Source organism: Dryas octopetala, chromosome 1 (genome assembly GCF_963921425.1).
Source record: "Dryas octopetala chromosome 1, drDryOcto1.1, whole genome shotgun sequence".
Classification (NCBI taxonomy): domain Eukaryota; kingdom Viridiplantae; phylum Streptophyta; class Magnoliopsida; order Rosales; family Rosaceae; genus Dryas; species Dryas octopetala.
Genome location: NC_141366.1, coordinates 3,074,066 through 3,094,043, shown reverse-complemented (window position 1 = coordinate 3,094,043; position 19,978 = coordinate 3,074,066). Strand labels below are relative to the sequence as shown.

The window sequence follows — 19,978 nt, the reverse complement described above, 5'->3', positions numbered from 1 at the left end:
TCCCAGTATAAAAAACTCTTCACCTGTGAAGTTTTTGAGCATTGAAAACAATGGCTAAGCATGGAGCTCTTCTGTTTTATTATGCTTTCCCAATTCTCATGCTTGTTATGAGCACAGTGTGCAAATCCAGTGATGAGGATAGAAAGGTAAGAGTCATCTTTGTTGTAAGACAATAGTCTTCTCTTTTGCTTGAGGATGACATAGTAGGATTACAAGGCTATGGAATCCTGCTATGAATAGTAATTAAGAAAATAAAATAAATTTTTTTGAGGAACTATGTGAGCAATAGTAATTTCTTCAACTTGGAATGCAATGATGATGATGCAGGTCCATATTGTGTACTTGGGGTCAATTCCTGATGGGGAATACTCGCCATTGTCTCACCACCTTAGTATTCTACAGGGAGTTGTCCAGAGCAGGTAATCTAGATCTTTTAAGCTTACTTGTTTTCTTGGTCTTTTTATAAGCTAGTTCTTATGCCTCTCTCTCTCAGTTCACCTGAAAATTTCTTGATAAGAAGTTACAAAAGGAGCTTCAATGGATTTTCTGCCAAACTCACTGACCAGGAAAGAGAGAAACTTGCTAGTGAGTGCTCTGAGACATTTTCTTATGCCATTACAAAGGAGTAATATTGTTTGGTTTGTGAAATTTATCATGTTCCTAAACTATGCATTGCAGACATGAAGGAAGTAGTCTCTGTCTTTCCAAGCAGAACATTCCAAGTTCAAACAACAAGATCTTGGGACTTTATGGGTTTGAATGAGAAAATCAAACGAAGTGCCACTGTTGAGAGTGATATTATTGTTGGTGTGATTGACAGTGGAATTTGGCCTGAATCAGAGAGCTTTAAAGACAATGGTTATGGTCCTGCTCCCAAGAAGTGGAAGGGTGCTTGTATGGGCGGTAAAAATTTCACTTGCAACAAGTATGTCCCATCAATTTTTAACACTGATCTAGTAATATTAGTTGTTCATGTAAATATTTATTACTTTTTAGAATAGAAAACTAAATCATATACATATTCTAACATAACACCAATATGTATTCAGATTTTCACAATTGTATAATGGTTTTGCCTCTGAACTTACTAGTATTTTATCAACAATATGAAATGTTCATTTTGCAGAAAGCTCGTTGGAGCTCGATATTACACAACAGAGTCTGCAAGAGATGATTTCGGTCATGGAACTCACACTGCCTCAACGGTAGCGGGGAATGCTGTAAAGGATGTAAGCTTTTATGGACTAGCAAAAGGCACTGCAAGAGGAGGTGTTCCCGCTGCGAGAATTGCAGCATATAAAGTCTGCAGCCTGGGTGGACGGTGTGATTCACACCATATCTTGGCTGCTTTCGACGATGCTATTGCTGATGGAGTTGACATCATTACAATTTCAATTGGATACATATATGTACCAGATATCGATCAGGATCCCATTGCTATTGGTGCTTTTCATGCAATGAAGAGAGGGATACTAACCTCACAGACTGCAGGCAACTTTGGTCCTTTTGTTGCTTCTGTGTCAAGTGTAGCACCATGGATATTAACAGTTGCAGCAAGTAGCATAGATCGCCGGATCATTGACAAGGTTGTTCTAGCAAATGGAAAGACACTAGTGGTACGTCTCATCAACTTCCTTTATTTTCGATATAAAAAGATATCAATGTACTTGTATATTTCTTCCATTTTTCTGTTATATACTTTTAATGGTCTTTACACGAACAGGGGAGTTCTTTGAACACTTTCACATTAAATGGAACAAGTTTTCCTCTAATATATGGAAAAGATGCTTCAAATAAAAATTGCACTGAGATACAAGCTAGGTACATCTTGTCCCCATGTCATTTTAACTGCGAACAATATAAAAAAATTAATAAGCTAGAATACTGACTTCTTGTTGCATTTCAGCTATTGTCAAGAAGGTTGCCTGGACAGTCATTCAGTTAAGGGAAAGATTGTGCTATGTGATTCTGCACCTGGAAATATCGGGGCCTTCAAAGCCGGTGCACTTGGTTCAATTTTAGTTAATTCTTACGGAGATTATGTTTCTTATGTCTTCCCATTAGCTGCAACAGCTTTATTCAAGGGAGAGTATAATTTAGTCATGTCCTACATGAACTCCACAAGGTATAGATTTCTTGGGATACTCATAAGGCGATTGTCTCATCATGTTTAATTTCTTTAAATGAATGATTGAATGATTGCCTTATTTTATAGAGATCCTCAAGCGAACATATTAAAAAGTGAAGTCATAAAAAATCCTGCTGCACCTAATGTCATTAACTTCTCTTCGCGTGGACCAAATCGAAAATTATTAGACATTATTAAGGTATCCGTTTCTTGTCACCTACATTATCAGTCATATACATATTTATAGATATTATAAGAAAAATTACTTTATAATGTTTTTCAGCCTGATATAAGTGCCCCGGGGGTTGAAATTTTGGCTGCATATTCACCTGTTGCTTCTATCTCAACTACTCCTGAAGACAAGAGGCGTGTAAATTATAGTATAATATCAGGAACCTCCATTTCTTGCCCCCACGCTGCTGGTGCATCTGCATATGTTAAAACCTTCCACCCTGATTGGTCTCCCGCCGCCATCAAATCATCTCTTATGACTACTGGTAACATTGTCTTCATAAAAGCTATTTCTTATTCATTAGTGTCCTTTTCAATTCTAAAATTATGATATTACGTACCACTTGTGTTTTTGTACCTGTGTAGCTTGGCCCATGAATGATTCCACTGCTGAATTTGCTCATGGATCTGGACATATCAATCCTGTAAAAGCTATAAATCCCGGGCTTGTGTATGAAGCTTCTACAGAAGAATACATAAAGTTGCTATGCATGAAATTCGATGAAGGCAAAGTAAGACTCATATCTGGAGATAACATCACATGCCCTACAGGTTCTGATAAAGGGTCTCCAAAGGATCATAACTATCCTTCAATGGGAGCTAAAGTTGCACCAATGACACCTTTTACGGTTCAAATTCACAGAAGAGTTAAAAATGTTGGTCCTGCAAACTCCATTTACAAGGCCAAAATCTTCTCAAATGCCAAAGTTAATATCAAAGTGGTGCCTGAAGTTCTTACCTTCAAGTCGTTGAATGAGGAGAAGACGTTTGATGTAACAGTTGTTGGAAGTGGTTTGCCAGATCTATCACAAGTGTCTGCATCACTGGTTTGGTCTGATGGTACTCACAGTGTTAGAAGTCCAATTCTTGTATATGCAAACAGTTAGTATACCTAGAACATGAGTAATGTAACTTACATTTTTAAATGGGTTTCGATAAATAGAAATAAAGAAAATTCAGCTCAAGTCCCTTCCTTCTTTTTTTCTTAATTTAATTGTCAAAAACTTTGTGCCAACTAATTTATTACATTTTCTTTTGGGCTTCGGGAAATATTATCATCTAACGTGGAAAGAAATATAGAATACGTAATAATGGGTTTGACTGAATAATGGCTAGCTGAGTAGGTGGTTTGCTGTAATAATTGTCGTTAACGAATCATCTGTGGAAATTAGCTGTATTCCAAATGTAAGGAAAGAAAATCTGGATATATTCTTGGTCCCTGTATATATAAAGTACTCTTCACCTGCCCCGTAGTGTTTGAGAATTTACAATGGCTAAGCATGGAGCTCTTCTGTTTTATCATGCTTTCCCCATTCTCATTCTCACTATGATTTTGTTGTGCAAAGCCACTTTTGAGGACAGGAAGGTAAGAGTCATCTTTGTTGTAAAACAAGAGTCTTCTCTTTCGTTTGATGACTAGCTAGTAACCTTTTATTTATTTATTTATTTTTTTTTAATTTCCACTTGACTGTGAATACAATCATGATCAGGTGTATATTGTGTACTTGGGGTCACTTCCTGATGGGGTCTACTCACCATTGTCTCACCACCTTAGTATTCTACAGAGAGTTGTCCAGGGCAGGTAGTCTGTCTAGATCTTTAACGTTACCTTTTATTTTTGTCTTTTTATTCATAAGCTAGTTCTTATCTCTCTCTCACACTCTCTCTCTCAGTTCTGCAAGTTTATTGGTAAGAAGTTACAAAAGGAGTTTTAATGGATTTGCTGCCAAGCTCACTGACCAGGAGAGAGAAAGACTTGCAAGTGAGGGCTCCAAGACACTTTCTTATAACATTATAAAGGGGTAATATGGTTTGGTTTGACAACTTATCATGTTTACAAATTGTGCATTGCAGACATGAAGGAAGTAGTCTCTGTCTTTCCAAGTAGAACACTCCAACTTCAAACAACAAGATCTTGGGACTTCATGGGTTTCTATGAGAAGATCAATCGAAATGACACGGTGGAGAGTGATATTATTATTGGTGTGATTGACAGTGGAATTTGGCCTGAATCAGACAGCTTCAAAGACCAAGGTTTTGGTTCTCCTCCCAAGAGGTGGAAAGGAGCTTGTGAAGGCGGAAAGAATTTCACTTGCAACAAGTATGTTGCCTCAATATTCATCACTCTAATGATAGTAGTTGCTCGGATAAGCAATCACTAACATAAAACCAATATGTATTCAGCTTTTCGCAATTGTATAATGGTTTTGGCTCTGCACTTACTAGTATATTATCAACAATATGAATGTTTTATTTTGCAGCAAGCTCATTGGAGCCCGATATTACATAACAGAGTCTGCAAGGGATGAATGGGGTCATGGAACTCACACTGCCTCAACGGCAGCAGGGAATGCTGTGAGGGATGTAAGCTTTTATGGACTAGCACAAGGTACTGCAAGAGGAGGAGTTCCTGCTGCCAGAATTGCAGCATATAAAGTATGCGGTGTGAACAGAATGTGCAGTGCACACGATACCTTGGCTGCTTTTGATGATGCTATTGCTGATGGAGTTGATATCATTACAGCTTCAGTTGCATTTACTTTTATACAAGATTTCGATGAGGATCCTGCTGCAATTGGAGCTTTTCATGCAATGGAGAAAGGGATACTGACCTCAAACTCTGCAGGCAACAATGGTCCTACAGGTGCTAGTGTGACAAGTGTGGCACCATGGATGCTTACAGTTGCAGCAAGTACAATAGATCGTCGGATCATTGACATGGTAGTTCTTGGAAATGGAAAGACACTAGTTGTAAGTATCATTGACTTACCTCTATCCTCAATTTGCCAATAAACTTTGGATTTATTCAGACTTTCTGTTATGTACGTTTCAATGGTCTTTACACATACAGGGAAATTCTGTGAACACTTTCACATTAAATGGAACAAGTTTTCCTCTGATACATGGAAAAGATGTTTCAAGAAATTGCACAGAAGAAAATGCCGGGTAAGTCTTGTACCCATGTCATTTTAACTGTGATAAATATAAAGAATATTTAATAAGATGCTAGAGTACTGACCGTGTTGCATTGCAGAAAATGTGAAGGAGGTTGCCTGGATAGTGATTTAGTAAAGGGAAAGATCGTGCTATGTGATGACTACGCTAGTGGAAGCATTGAGACATACAGAGCTGGTGCACTAGGTTCAATTTTAACCAATTTTGTCAATATTGATGATGCTTCTCTTGTTCTCCCATTAGCTGGAACGAGTTTAACCAAGGAAATGTATAATGCGGTCATGTCCTATATGAACTCCACCAGGTATAAATTCTTTTGGATACTCATAAGGCGATTGTCTCATGATGCTTACTTTCTTTTAATGATTGAATGCTCTCTTATAGAGATCCTCAAGCAAACATAATGAAAAGTGAAGCCATAAAAGATTCCACTGCACCTATTGTCGCTTCCTTCTCTGCACGTGGACCAAATCTAATTTTACCTGAAATCATCAAGGTACATGTTTCTTGTCACCTACAGCTATCTTTCATATTCATAGAGATAATCATAACATTTAGGCTCCAATGTGTTGCAGCCAGATATAACTGCTCCCGGGGTAGAAATTTTGGCTGCATATTCACCTACTGGTTTTGTATCAACTACTCAAGACAAGAGGCGTGTAAAATACCATATATTATCCGGAACCTCCATGTCTTGCCCTCACGCTGCTGGTGCAGCTGCATATGTTAAAACCTTCCACCCTGATTGGTCTCCTGCAGCCATCAAATCATCTCTTATGACTACTGGTAACATTGTCTTCATAATCAAAGCTTATAGTCTCATTCTGAAGCTCAAAAATATGATAATAGTACACTACCAAAACTTTTTTTTTTGTGCATGTAGCTTGGCCTATGAATGATACCAACAGCAACATTACTGCTGGTGAATTTTCTTATGGATCGGGACACATCAATCCTGTGAAAGCTATAAACCCGGGGCTCGTGTATGAAGCTTCTAAAGAAGATTACATAAAGTTGCTATGCAAGAAATATGATGAAGGCAGAGTTAGACTTATATCAGGAGATAACAGCACTTGCCCTACAGGTCCTGAAAAAGCATCACCACAGGATCTTAATTACCCTTCAATGGGCGCTAAAGTTACACCAATGAAACCTTTTACAGTTAATTTTTATAGAAGAGTTAAAAATGTTGGCCTTGCAAACTCCACTTACCAGGCCAAAATCATCCCAAATTTGAAAGTTGATATCAAAGTGGTGCCGGAAACTCTTTCGTTCCAGTCCCTGAATGAGGAGAAGACTTTTGATGTCACCGTTGTTGGAAGCGGGTTGCCATTTGAATCACGAGTGTCTGCTTCACTGGTTTGGTCTGATGGTACTCATAGTGTTAGAAGTCCAATTGTTGTGTACACAGTACCTAAAACATGAGTAATGAGATTTACATTTTCATATTCTGGAATGAATTGTGACATAGCTCTATTAAAAATTCCACATACTACATACAATTTGAAACAGATTCCAATGAAAACTGCTGAAGTAATGTACAACGGTATTAAAAATACACTGATTTGGGAAAATAGAGGGTCAGCTAAAATTAAATAATAAACAAGAAAATAATGAGTTTGAAGAGAGAGGATCAAAGCAAATCAAAGCCATTTCAGTGTCTGCAAAGCAATTAATTTTGCAATAATTAAATTCCTCTGAGTTTGAAGAGAGAATCAAAGCAAAGCAAAGCAATTTCAGTGTTTGCAAAGCAATTAATTTTGATAAAATTAAATTCCTCACCAAGTAATAATGATAAAAGATAATTTACACGTGGGTTTCTCCTTTCAGGGCAAAGTTTCTCTTCTCCAGGTAGCTTCATATTCAACATTGTCAAGAGACTCGGATTGCAGAACAATGTAACCCTGAGAAGGATCCAAATTAGGAACATAAACAAGAAGTAGAATTCCAAACAACACCTACAACAGAACAATAACCACAGACCAAAAATTTAATGGACATGATATCGAATGACTTGAAAATAACAAACTAAGATCTAAAATCTCTACTAATATGATTGGGCAACAAAGTGTATTGTACACGATCTTAAATTCTTCACAAACAGATTTTTGAATAGGAGCATCCGTTCTGACATCAACAGCTGCAGTTGCTTCATCAAGAGTAAGTATTTTTCGACAGCGCTTGAACAAGACTTAATATAGTTACCGCAGTCCAAAACTTAAATTCTCCCCTGCCTCCGAGACCTTGACATATCACAAGGTTACTATAGAGATGGAGGTAAAATTTTGTAATTAGGGTATCAATGAGGCAGTCCAAAGTTCCAAATCAAACGGACTGCTGAATATATGACTTCAATTATTACCCCGCAATGGGCCTATCAATGCCACATTCATACCCACATCAATAGACATCAAGTAAACACAAGGATTTAAGTTTCCTTCTATATCATATTTCCTCAAGCTAACCTAATCAGAATATTAAATGAAGCAATGTGAAACACATGAAACTGCTAACTCAGAAAACGCAGGAATTTGCTTAACTCTGAATATCAACAATTGAATTTCATTTCCTAACACAGCAACTCAAATCATCAACCAGTTTAAGTCCCAAATAAATGATATAATTAATAAATACCAAGTACAAGTCAATGCATGGTGTTAAATTTAGGATATTTCAATGAGACTTAAGGTGGTGTTAAAGCATGTTATCTTTTTTTTTTTTTTTTTTTTTTCCATGAAGCTGTTGATGGGACGACTTAATTATTTTAATTCACCAATCTTCAATGTTGGATGAGACATATGGAAAATGCAATGCTGGTATAGTTTAACAATAACAATTAACACTGAACTATACACAGAATGAGCGAGTGCTGAAGTAGTTTTGATTTGCTCTCGTTGAGAGTCGAACTCAAGACCTCCCGCTTACTAAACGGGTGCTCTAACCAACTGAGCTACGAGAGCATATTGTATTATGGGGTAAGTAGAACACGCAAGCCACCTTCATTTGGAGAAAAATGTCAATGGTGGAATATTCAGAAAGATTACCATGCTGAAGAGGCTAACTACATTGATATATCTAATTTTCATTGATCACATATTCACATGAAAAAGACACAAGCAACTAAAGATAATGAATACTTACAGTAATTAATCGATTAGTTAATTGAGCAACACCAACACCACATCATGAGCAGTTTATGGTCCTTATGGCAAAAAATCTTGAATTAAAAAAATTTGCTGACCTGCAACTCTAATTGAGAGAGCATAATGATGAATATGCAGCAGAAGGGAATTCAACCATGAATTAGACTAGGGGAAGGGGAAATACAAACATTAACAATAATAAAAAAAGAAGAGCATACAAATAATAAATAAAAAAAGAAAGTGAGTGGGTGGGTGGGTGGGTGGGTGGGGGTGACAAGAATTTGATACCTTACATGGTTACACCAGCTATGTATGTATCAGGAAGCCATGTCATAACAAAGAAACAATTAATGAAAAAACTAGGATTCCAGGCCTGGTAAAACAATTAATGAAAAAACCAGATTAAGTCAATTACCTCTGATGAGAAGCAAACACATCTAAGAAGGGGTGAAAACCACCAAAGAAACCACCAGCAAAATTCAGTGTCATTCATGCCTAATTGTCTATGTATTGAAAACTTCAAATAGGTCTCACACAGACACACTGTGTGTGTTTTGATTACATTGCTCAAGAGGCTAACTACAATGATATCTAATTTTCATTCATCACATGAAAAGACACAAGCAACCATAGGTCCATAGGTAATGAATACTTACACTAATTGATCGATGAGTCAGTTAGGCAACACCAACACCGCATCATGCTTGGTTTGTAGTCCTTGTAAAAAAAGAAGTACCAATTGAGAGAACATAATATGCAGGAGAAGGGATTTCAACCATAAAGTATACTAAGGGAAAAGAAAAACAAAGATTAACAATATGAGGAAGAAAGAAGCGCATATAAATATAAATGGCCATAGCAATAAAAAAGAAGTGAGTGGGGTGACAAGAATTTGAGACCTTGCATTAGCCATGACTTGGACTTTCACAGTTCCCACAACCAAGTCCACCACCATGTATGTAAAACATCACAAAAGAAAAGATATGAGGAGGAGCAGGTGGAGGAGGATCTTTTGCTCATCATTCTCCCTTTTATAGGATTAGGAGAAAAATTAATTATTCAATTCAACAAAAACAGAGCAGAATGAATGACAGATGATATGTAATACCCTCATTTCTAAATTGATTCCCTATCTCATAATCACAGTCCAGTCCACCACCAACTAGCTTATTGAGATACAGTTCAGGTGCAATGCACATAAAAAGACTCATGTCAAGTTCATTGTGATAACTCATAAAAGAAAGGGCAGCTGCTCCACCAGCAATCATATTCATCATTGGAGTTTCGACCTGAGGGAGAAAACAGAACAAAATGACAAAAATAACAAACGGAAATGAAAACACAGTAAATTGAAATAGCAGGCTGATGAAAGATTAACCTCCAAGAAATCAATAATGCGTAAGCAATTTAACCAACCGCCAAAACTGTAAATCCTAATGTAGTGAAAAAAGAAGGTGTAAGATTGTCTTTATCAACAATACCTGATCTTTCAAAATGTATGCTTCAGGATTCCTGGGCTTTCCTGGGACCTACTCATCAGTTTTCTGCATAACTGTATGTAATTTTGTCATTATAAGAGCCCAGTCACAAAATGCAAATTACTCACCTTCAAACTGGCAGTATCAGAAACAGGACCAGCTTTCTGTCTTGGCATCATATGAAGACAATGTGATAAGACTATAAATGACTTTGGGAAAATGCTCAGCTCCCCCCTCTTGATTATCCCTATGAGAAGGAAAGACAAACAAAATAGAGAAATTGAACAATTCCTAAAAAGGCAAAGTTCCCAAACCACGCATAACTCAGAAGAGCATGCATCTGTAGATGCCTAACGAAACATTAAACTACAAGCCTCAATTGACTTAGAGAGGAAAACATAAAAAGCAGATGCCATAATTTGATTATCAAGGACATATGTTAAAATATAGAAGGAAGAATATTATACCAGACAGTATATGGTCCAATAAGCTGCTGAAGCCTTCAGTATACTGCAATAGAAAAATAGATGGAAGTATAAAAGTTGAAAGTATATAAGTGATGGATAGATAATTGGTCTGGAAGAAATATATAAAGACAAGAAGGTATATTTATAAATTATAAGTTATAACAGCTTTATCTTTTTCTCTTTTCGATAACTGGCAGTGCTTCTTTTTCTTTTCAGTTTTTTTCTACCAAGTATTGATGCTCATATGCAGAATGAAAATAATAGGATTTACCAGGATTCCCAGGTTGGTCCACATCCAAAAAGAAAATCAGCCCTTTAGCAGATGAAGGAAGCAACTGACCTGAGCTCTTTTCATCATATGAATAAGAAACCTCAGTCTCTCTTCTAAATCTAGCAGATTTTCTCTTTTCTCTGTGGATATCTAGAGGCGAAACGTGTTCAATCAGTCATGAATGGTCTAATAATCTTCATAAGTACGCAATTGGATTAAGTAGAAAAATATTAAAACCAAACCCAATCCTTCCACCTTCGAGACACAAAGTTAACCCTTCTCTCTGTAGAAGCTGGTGCAATTTTCATCAATAGAAATCATAGTATGATGAGCACAGAGTGGTATTCTGTCACAGAAACAAAATAAAAATACATCAAATACTTTAGGGTTTAGGGTTTAAAATATGCTATTGACGAAGAAGTTAACCTAAACTGTAAATACTCAATTCTATGGACCCTGCAAAGTAGAGCGGCATTTGACATAAGGTTTTGAACAGATAGCCTTGAGGAGAGGCTTAATGCATGATCTGCTACTTGTTATGCGAGACCATCGAAGTACTGAGATAAATAGCCGAATAGGTGTAACAATGTTAGATGGGACAAATGGACAAACCAAATGCAATGCTGGTAACACTGAAATGTACACAGAACAAGGGACTAATGAAGTAGTTTTAATTTGCACTAAACAGGTGCTCTAACCAACTGAGCTAAGAGAGCATAATGATGTTGTATGATGGGGGTGCCTAAGATAAGGAGACACATGTCAATTTTTTCTTAAGAAACATAAATCATCCGTAAAACCAATGGAGAGAGAGAGAGAGAGAGAGAGAGAGAGAGTTCATACGTCATGCATACTAACTTGTACCCATGCCCTTGGTACCAAGCCTCTGCTCAACATTGCACAGAAGCTTGCAAATGAGATCCTTAGCCTCAGCAGAGAGCTTTGCTTCCTCTGGGAATTTAGATAAAGAATAAAAGCTCATAAATTTCGGAAAAATATGAATATTTTAAAAAGAAATTATCATAATTAACACGTGAAGGGTAAATCGAACAGTTATAACAGAAGAGCTCACAGGAGGCGTCATATAGCTATCGGGACCACGAGTAAAGAGTGGTGACCTGCCTCCTCTAATTAAGCTCTTAAGCGCCAATGCACGATCATCAAATACTTGGCTAACCAGGCCGTCCTCGAATCTCAGCCACCAATCGAAACAACCAACCTAGCTAGGTTACATAACTCGCACTCGGAAAAAAAGAAAGATAAAAAGAAATCAGACAAAAATTAAGAAAAAATTCCAAAAAACAAAACAAAACAGAACAGAGAAAATAATGGAGAAGGAACCTTGGCACAGCGCGGAGGTGGCGTTGTCAGAATAAGGGTTACTGGCGGGAGTTTGAGTTTGGGTTGAGGAATGCGAATGGGAATGGGAATGCGAATGCGAATGGGAGAGACCTCTTCTCTTCCTACTCTTGGCATTGGACATCTTTGGTAATTCCACTGCTTGAAGTTCAACCTCTTACTCTGCAACCCTTGATCGATCGATCGTCGTTCACCCAACAACCAACCATTCGAAAAAATAATAATAATAAGACAGAAGGAAAAAATTGCATAAAACAAAGACCACAGTAAAGGAAGGGAACTACACTAACCCGGTCAGAATTAGGGTTCTTTCTATGGAGTCGAGGAATGGGAATGCCATCGGAATGGGAATGCCACCGGAATGGGAATGCCACCGGAATGTGAATGCCACGGAATGGGAATGCCGTCGGAGAATGACTGGAGAAGAAGACTAAGAGAGAGGTTTTCTCTTCTCTGAGAGAGAGGTTTTATCTTCTCTGAGAGAGAGAGAGAGAGAGAGAGAGAGAGAGAGAGAGAGTGATGGGGGAAGGCCTGTGTGCGCGGATTAGTGAGTGGAGGGGACCGTTGAACTCAGTCTGTCATAGACTGACTAATTTATAATCGGGATTGAGGCGGTGCACCGACCTCCTAATGTCAGTTCCTCCTGCTGGGCTTCGCCTTTGGGCTTGACGCTTGGGCCTATTTGTAATCGAGATTGAGGCGGTGCGTAATTTGTGCTAATGTCGGTTAATTATGTTGGGCTTCTCTTTGGGCTTGACAATTGGATTGGGCCCATTCTAACGTCGGTTAATTAGGCAACCGCCTCAATCCCGATTATAAATTAATCAGTCTAATGACAGACTGTTCAACGTCCCCTCCACTCACTAACGCGCGCACACAGGCCTTCCTCCATCACTCTCTCTCTCTCTCTCAGAGAAGAGAAGAGAAAACCTTTATTTTAGTCTTCCTCTCCAGTCAGACTCCGACGGCATTCCCATTCCGGTAGCATTCACATTCCGGTGGCATTCCCATTCCGGTAGCATTCACATTCCGGTGGCATTCCCATAAGCTTTCTCTTCCTCTCCAGTCAGTCTCCGACGACTCTCTCTCTCTCTCCCATTCCGATGGCATTCCCATTCCTCCAGTGTCGACTCCTTAGAAAAGAAACCCTAATTCGACCAGGTTAGTATAATTTCCTTCCTTGTCCTTTATCTTCACTGTGTTGTTTGTTTTATGGAATTTTATCTTCAATTGTGTTGTTTGCTTTTGAATATTGCAGGTGGTGGTGAGTGGATTAGGCAGTTAAAGGAGCTTTTCAAAGCTATCAGTGCTGGTAAATTTTCTATTCAAACAGATGATACCCTCATTGATGAATTATGGTTATCTGAACTCTGAAAGACATTTGTAAATCTTATAATTTGTGCAGGGAACTTTCACACGCAAAGGTAAATTAACTTGGCAGCTGACTACAACGGTCACCTCCACTCACACACACACAGGCCTCCCTCGATCACTCTCTCTCTCCCATTCCGGTGGCATTCCCATTCCTCGACTCCCTAGAAAGAAACCTAATTCCGACCGGGTTAGTATTGTTTACTTCACTGTCTTCTTTGTTTTCTGCAATTTTATCTTTCTGTCTGATTGTTCTGTCTATTTTTTTTCCTTTTTTTGTGTGCAGGGGTGGTTGGTTGTTTGGTGAGGTCGACATTGGGCAAGTATTTGGTTGATCGATGATCCATCGAGGGCTTGATGATGGGTACCATCACTTTTTAACCGGTATAGACAAACTGGCTTTGCTCCATTTGAGATGGGCTTTCTTTTCTTTTTTTTTTCTTCATGTTTTCTGTTACTTCTGATCTGCCTTGTTGATTACCAACTTGTTCTTTCAAAATAACTGTTGATTTGCCCTTTATGTGTGTTATTTATGATAATTTCTTTTCAAAAGAACCCAATTTTTTTTTTCTAAAATTTATGAACTCTTATCTTTTATCTAAATTTAGAGTTAACAATAATGAAATGGCCAAGCAGCTCTTTTTTTGGGACCTGGACTAAAGGCACTCATGTGATTGAATGTTTGAAATTGGTATTCACTGTGTGGGCATACAGTTTAAAATTTTAATTGATTTTTTTCCCAAGTAATTATTGATCTCTCTCTCTCTCTCTCTCTCTCTCTCTCTCTCTCTGGTTGAGAACTTACTTTAGTTTGGTCGAAGTTAGATAAGGGAGGTGCTATGGTGAATTAAAAAAAATGACAAGGTTAAAGTGGTTCGTTTTTCCATGTAGATTGTAAGATGGAGAACTCATCTGAAATTCCCATTATCATCTGACACAAAGCTCTGCTGAGGCTAAGAATCTCATTTGCAAGCTCCTGTGCAATGTTGAGCAAAGGCTTCGTACCAAAGGAGCTCGTGAAATAAAAGTTAGTATGCATGATGCGTGAACTCTCTCCCTCTCCCTCTCCATTTATTGGTTTCGTGGATGATTTTTGTTTTAAGAAAGAAGTTGACTTGTGTCTCCATATCTAATGCACACCCATCATACAATATTTATATGCTCTCGTAGCTCAGTTGGTTAGAGCACCTGTTTAGTAAGCGGGAGGTCTTGAGTTCGACTCTCAACGAGAGCAAATCAAAACTACTTCATTAGTCCAATAGTCCCTCATTCTGTGTACAGTTCAGTGTTAATCTATACCAGCATCGCATTGTCTGTATTCCTTATATTGCTTTGTGTTTAATCAAATGAAGGGGAAATGACCCATAATCCCCCTGAGTTCACTACTTGTGATTTCTTTATGGCTTGTTGAGTGGAGCTCACTGAGGAAAAGTCGAGCGTGGTAAGGCATCTTTGATGCATGTCTCAAAGATGTGCTTTTAGAAAGTTGTATCTTGTTGCTAGTTTCTGTTGTAAAACTTCACAGATGGAATTGTGCTCCTGTGAACTTTACTTAAGGATTCTACAAGGGATGAAATGGGTCATGGAACCCACACTAGCACAAGGGACTGCATGAGGAGGAGTTCCTCTGCTAGAATTGCAGCTTATAAAGTCTGTGATCTGGATTTTAGATGCACAGCAGATGATGTCTTGGCTGCTTTTGATGATGCTATTGCTGATGGAGTTGACATCATTTCAATAATCAATAAGCCCTGGTTTTGGACCTGGTTCTGGGGAAGGACCCATTGTAGTTAGTGCTTTCCATGCAATGGAGAAAGGGATACTAACAACACACTCTGCAGGCAACGCCGGTCCTGCAGCTGGTATGGTGTCAATTTTTGCACCGTGCATACTGTTGCAGCAAGTAGCATAGATCGCAAAATCATCGACAAGGTGGTTCTAGGATATACAAAGACACTAGTGGTACGTCTCATCAACTTCCTCCATCCTCTAGATCAAAATTCATCAGTATACTTGTGTTCTTTATTCAAAGTTTCTGTTATTCACCTTCAATTTTCTCTGCAAAAGCAGGGGAGTTCTGTGAACTCGTTCACATTAAATGGAACAAGTTTTCCTCTGGTACATGGAAAAGATTTTTCAACTAATAATTGTACCGAGAAAGATGCTGGGTAATTCTTGTACCCATGTCATTCTAGCTATGAATAATGTAAAGGAATTAGTACTGACTCTTTGCATTTCAGAAATTAAGTGATTCAGTCAAGAAAAAGATTGTGCCATGTGATCAATCCGATGGAGATGTTGAGGCTTATAGAGCTGGTGCACTTTGTTCTACATTAAATTATGGCAGAATGGATGATGTTTCTTATGTTCTCCCATTGCCTGCAATGGCTTTGAGCTATGAAAAGTACAATGTGGTCATGTTACATAAACTCCACTAGGTATGGATTCTTTCGGATACTCATAAGGCAATTGTCTCATGATGTTTTCTTTCTTTATATGATTGAATGCCTCTTTTTCTACGAAGATTCAAGTAAAATTATTATAAAGTGAAGTTTTAAAAGATCCTGCTGCATCTACTGTTGCTTCCCTTGGTGAAATTAGAGTACTTTTCATTTTTGAAATGATGGATCATGTGTGTGAACATGACCCTTTTGGTGATTGATATCCATCCATGATCTTATTGCAGTAAGGTCAAATATAGAAAGTTGAAACACTTTCTTAATGTATTTGGATTTTTGACATCCTACGTGAAAAGAAATATCGCCAAAAGAGTGACATCATTTGGGTTTAGCATTCCAAATGAATATTGGCATACTGCAGTTACTGCAGGTTTTTGTATTAGAGTAGCCAAGTCCCGGCCTTGTACTGCAGCCTATATTATATATGTATTTTAAAAAAAAAGTTAAGTAACGATCATATCTATTGATTCTTTGTTTGTGCATCATGTTCATCCCCCCTTCAACCCCCCACAAACACACACACTCACATACATATATGGAAGGCTTATAAAATCCTATGAAAACTTATATTGCTCATTAAGGAATGTAGTCTGCTTAATAAGGAAATTAAATAAAGATTATGTGCCATTATTCCAGTATAAATACTCTTTTCATCAAGTGTTTTAGCATTCAACAATGGCCAAGCATGGAGGTCTTCTGTTTTATTATGCTTTCCCTATTCTCATACTCACTATGAGCTTATTTTGCAAAGCCACTGATGAAGATAGAAAGGTAAGAGTCATCTTAATTTGTTGTAAAATAATTAGTCATCTCTTTTGCTTCAAGACTAGTAAGCTTACTATGCTATCCAATCTCCGCAACAGTAGTATTTTTTCTTCTTGGATGTGAATGCAATGATGATGATGATGCAGGTTCATATTGTGTACTTAGGGTCACTTCCTGATAGGGTGTACTCACCATTGTCTCACCACCATAGTATACTACAGAGCATTGTCCAGGGAAGGTACATTGTCTATATATCTTGATCTTAAACGTTACCTTTTGTTTTCCCTTTTTAGTTATAAGATAGTTCCTAATTATTTTTATCTTGTTTCTCTCACTCTCTGTAGCAGTTATCCCGAAAATTTGTTGATAAGAAGTTACAAAAGGAGTTTCAATGGATTTACTGCCAAACTCACTGACCAGGAAAGAGAAAAACTTGCTATTGAGTGCTCTAAGACACTTTCTTATGCAAATACAATTAAAGGAGTAATATGGTTTGGTATGAAATGTATCATGTTCATAAACTGTGCATTGCAGGCATGAAGGAAGTAATCTCTGTCTTTCCAAGAAGAAAATTCAAACTTCAAACAACAAGATCTTGGGATTTTATGGGTTTGAACGAGAAAATCAATCGAAATGCTACTTCTGAGAGTGATATTATTGTTGGTGTGATTGACAGTGGAATTTGGCCAGAATCAGTGAGCTTTGGAGACAAAGGTTTTGGCCCGCCTCCTAAGAAGTGGAAAGGTGCTTGTAAAAGCGGCAAAATTTTCACTTGCAACAAGTATGTTCCTTTGATAATTTTCATCATTTCTCTAGTGATATTAGTTGTTTGTAAATTAATAAGCTCTATAAGGAGATCCATTATTTAAACACCTACATGTATTCAACTTTTCATAATTATATAATAGTTTTGCCTGCACTTATAATAAGATTCTATCAACAATATGAAATGTTCATTTGCAGCAAGCTCATTGGAGCTCGGTATTACTCATCAATGCTGTCTACACGGGACGAAGATGGACATGGAACCCACACTGCCTCAATTGCAGCAGGGAACGCTGTAAAGGATGTTAGCTTCTATGGACTAGCAAAAGGTACAGCAAGAGGGGCAGTTCCCTCTGCGAGAATTGCAGCTTATGAAGTCTGCAATCTGCTTGGACATTGCAGTGGACATGATATCTTGGCTGCTTTTGACGATGCTATTGCTGACAGAGTTGACATCATTACAATTTCAATTGGACCTGGTGCCGCCACTGATTTCGTTCAGGATCCTATCGCAATTGGTGCTTTTCATGCCATGGCAAAAGGGATACTAACCTCAAACTCTGCAGGCAACAAAGGCCCTGCAGGTGGTACTGTGTCAAGTGTAGCACCATGGATGCTTACAGTTGCAGCAAGTACCATAGATCGTCGGTTCATTGACAAGGTTGTTCTTGGAAATGGAAGGACAATAGTTGTATGTATCCTCGACTTCCTCAATCCTATAAATGAAATTATACTTTATTCATATTTTCTTATATTCTTTTTATTTGTCTTTGCACAAACAGGGGAATTCAGTGAATCCTTTCACATTAAATGGAACAAGTTTTCCTCTGATATATGGAAAAGATGCTTCAGGCTGATGCTCTGAACACGATGCTAGGTGATTCCTGTACCCAAGTCATTTTTACTGTAAACAATAAATATTATGAAGAATTAATAATAAGCTAAAGTTTTGATTTCTTTTTGCAATTCAGGAATTGTACAGAAAATTGCCTTGACAGTGATTTAGTTAAAGGAAAGATTGTACTGTGTGATCAGTGGACTGAAGCAGATGTTGAGGCTCAGAGAGCGGGTGCACTAGGCTCTATTTTAAATGGTTTGAGAACATATGATGTTGCTCTTGTTCTCTCGATACCTGCAACAACTTTAAGATATGATAAGTATAATGCGGTCAAGTCCTATATGGCATCCACTAGGTATGGATTCTTTCAGATACTCGTAAGCCGATTATCTCATGATGTTTAATTGCTTTCTACAAATGATTGAATGCATCTCTAATTTTATAGAGATCCTCATGCCAACATACTAAAATGTGAAGCCATAAAAGATCCTGCTGCACCCATTGTAGCTTCCTTCTCTTCACATGGACCAAACCTAATTGTACCTGACATTATTAAGGTATATCCTTGTTGTCACCTACAGTAATCTGTCAAGTTCATACATCTTAGAACAACAAATTTATCACTTTATGCCTTGATGTGTTTCAGCTGGATATAAGTGCGCCGGGAGTAGATATTTTGGCTGCATATTCACCTATTGGTCTTGTCTCAACTAACTATAAAGACATGAGGCGTGTAAGATACCATATAATATCTGGAACCTCCATGTCTTGCCCCCACGCTGCTGGTGCAGCTGCATATGTTAAAACCTTCCACCCTGATTGGTCTCCTGCAGCCATCAAATCATCTCTTATGACTACTGGTATTGTAATATAACTCCTCATATCATTCGCTGCTCGATTAGTCACATTTTGAATTTGAATAACCTCATATTACCTAATCTTTCTTATGCCTGTAGCTTGGCCAATGAATCATACCAACAACTCCCCTGGTGAATTTGCTTATGGATCTGGACATATCAATCCTGTCAAAGCTATAAGCCCCGGGCTTGTGTATGAAACTTCTAAAGAAGATTACATAAAGTTTCTCTGCATGATCCATGATGAAGACGCAGTTAGACTTATATCAGGAGATAACAGCGCTTGTCCTACAGGCTCTAAAAAGGGATCACCAAAGGATCTGAATTACCCTTCAATGTCTGCAGCTAATAGCCTAATATTACTCCAAAGAAACCTTTTACAATCACATTTCATAGAAGAGTTAAAAATGTTGGCCTTGCAAACTCCACTTACAAGGCCCAAATCTTCCCGAAATCCAAAGAAGTTGATATAAAAGTGGTTCCTAAAGTTCTTTCGTTCAAGTCCTCACTTTTGAAGTGACTGTTGCTGGAAGAGGTTTGGCAGGTGGATCAGTGGTGTCTTCCTCATTGGTTTGGTCTGATGGAATTCATAGCGTTAGAAGTCCAATTGTTGTGCGCATGAAATAGCTCAACCATAATTCGTTCTTGCATAACTATAGATGCATCAACTGTTATATTCTTTATGCTAAATGGTAATAAGATATTCTCTTGTTCATTACTATGAAATGTAATGCATAATGGTTTCAAGAAATTTAGGAAAATATTCTCAGTTTTTAATTTCATTTCACTTGTGATGCCAAAATCTTCCCAATTTCTAAAATTAGTATCAAAGTAGTGCCTGGAGTTCTTTCCTTCAAGTACATGGAAGAGGAGATTAAAATGATAAAAATC

The 19,978-nt window shown here is 37.8% G+C and overlaps 2 protein-coding genes, 1 long non-coding RNA gene, 1 other non-coding gene and 1 pseudogene across 5 annotated transcripts; 4 read left to right on the top strand and 1 right to left on the bottom strand.

Moving 5' to 3' along the window:
• The first annotated feature begins 27 nt into the window (after positions 1-27).
• LOC147296484 (subtilisin-like protease SBT4.4) lies at positions 28-3,277 on the top strand. The gene is made up of 10 exons (XM_086229851.1): positions 28-146; positions 328-419; positions 494-585; positions 679-925; positions 1,127-1,616; positions 1,724-1,821; positions 1,907-2,125; positions 2,216-2,327; positions 2,412-2,625; positions 2,726-3,277. The coding sequence occupies exons 1-10, from the start codon at positions 51-53 to the stop codon at positions 3,244-3,246; spliced, it is 2,181 nt and encodes a 726-aa protein (XP_086085977.1). The 5' UTR covers positions 28-50; the 3' UTR covers positions 3,247-3,277.
• A 352-nt stretch (positions 3,278-3,629) lies between these two features.
• LOC147296483 (subtilisin-like protease SBT4.3) lies at positions 3,630-6,739 on the top strand. The gene is made up of 10 exons (XM_086229254.1): positions 3,630-3,725; positions 3,850-3,941; positions 4,033-4,121; positions 4,214-4,460; positions 4,621-5,110; positions 5,211-5,305; positions 5,394-5,618; positions 5,699-5,810; positions 5,890-6,100; positions 6,198-6,739. Exons 1-10 carry the CDS (start codon positions 3,630-3,632, stop codon positions 6,737-6,739), a joined length of 2,199 nt encoding a protein of 732 aa, XP_086085380.1.
• A 1,461-nt stretch (positions 6,740-8,200) lies between these two features.
• Positions 8,201-8,274, bottom strand: TRNAT-AGU (transfer RNA threonine (anticodon AGU)). Its single transcript has one exon. It is a non-coding gene; the product is annotated as a tRNA-Thr (tRNA).
• Positions 8,275-12,924: 4,650 nt separating this feature from the next.
• On the top strand, positions 12,925-13,548 carry LOC147296481 (uncharacterized). Its single transcript, XR_015120637.1, has 3 exons — positions 12,925-13,193; positions 13,291-13,344; positions 13,438-13,548. It is a non-coding gene; the product is annotated as an uncharacterized LOC147296481 (long non-coding RNA).
• Positions 13,549-16,537: 2,989 nt separating this feature from the next.
• On the top strand, positions 16,538-19,781 carry LOC147296480 (subtilisin-like protease SBT4.3; annotated as a pseudogene). Its single transcript, XR_015121308.1, has 10 exons — positions 16,538-16,633; positions 16,774-16,865; positions 16,972-17,066; positions 17,162-17,408; positions 17,591-18,083; positions 18,175-18,269; positions 18,364-18,585; positions 18,676-18,787; positions 18,877-19,090; positions 19,187-19,781. The product of XR_015121308.1 is annotated as a subtilisin-like protease SBT4.3 (transcript).
• Positions 19,782-19,978: the final 197 nt, after the last annotated feature.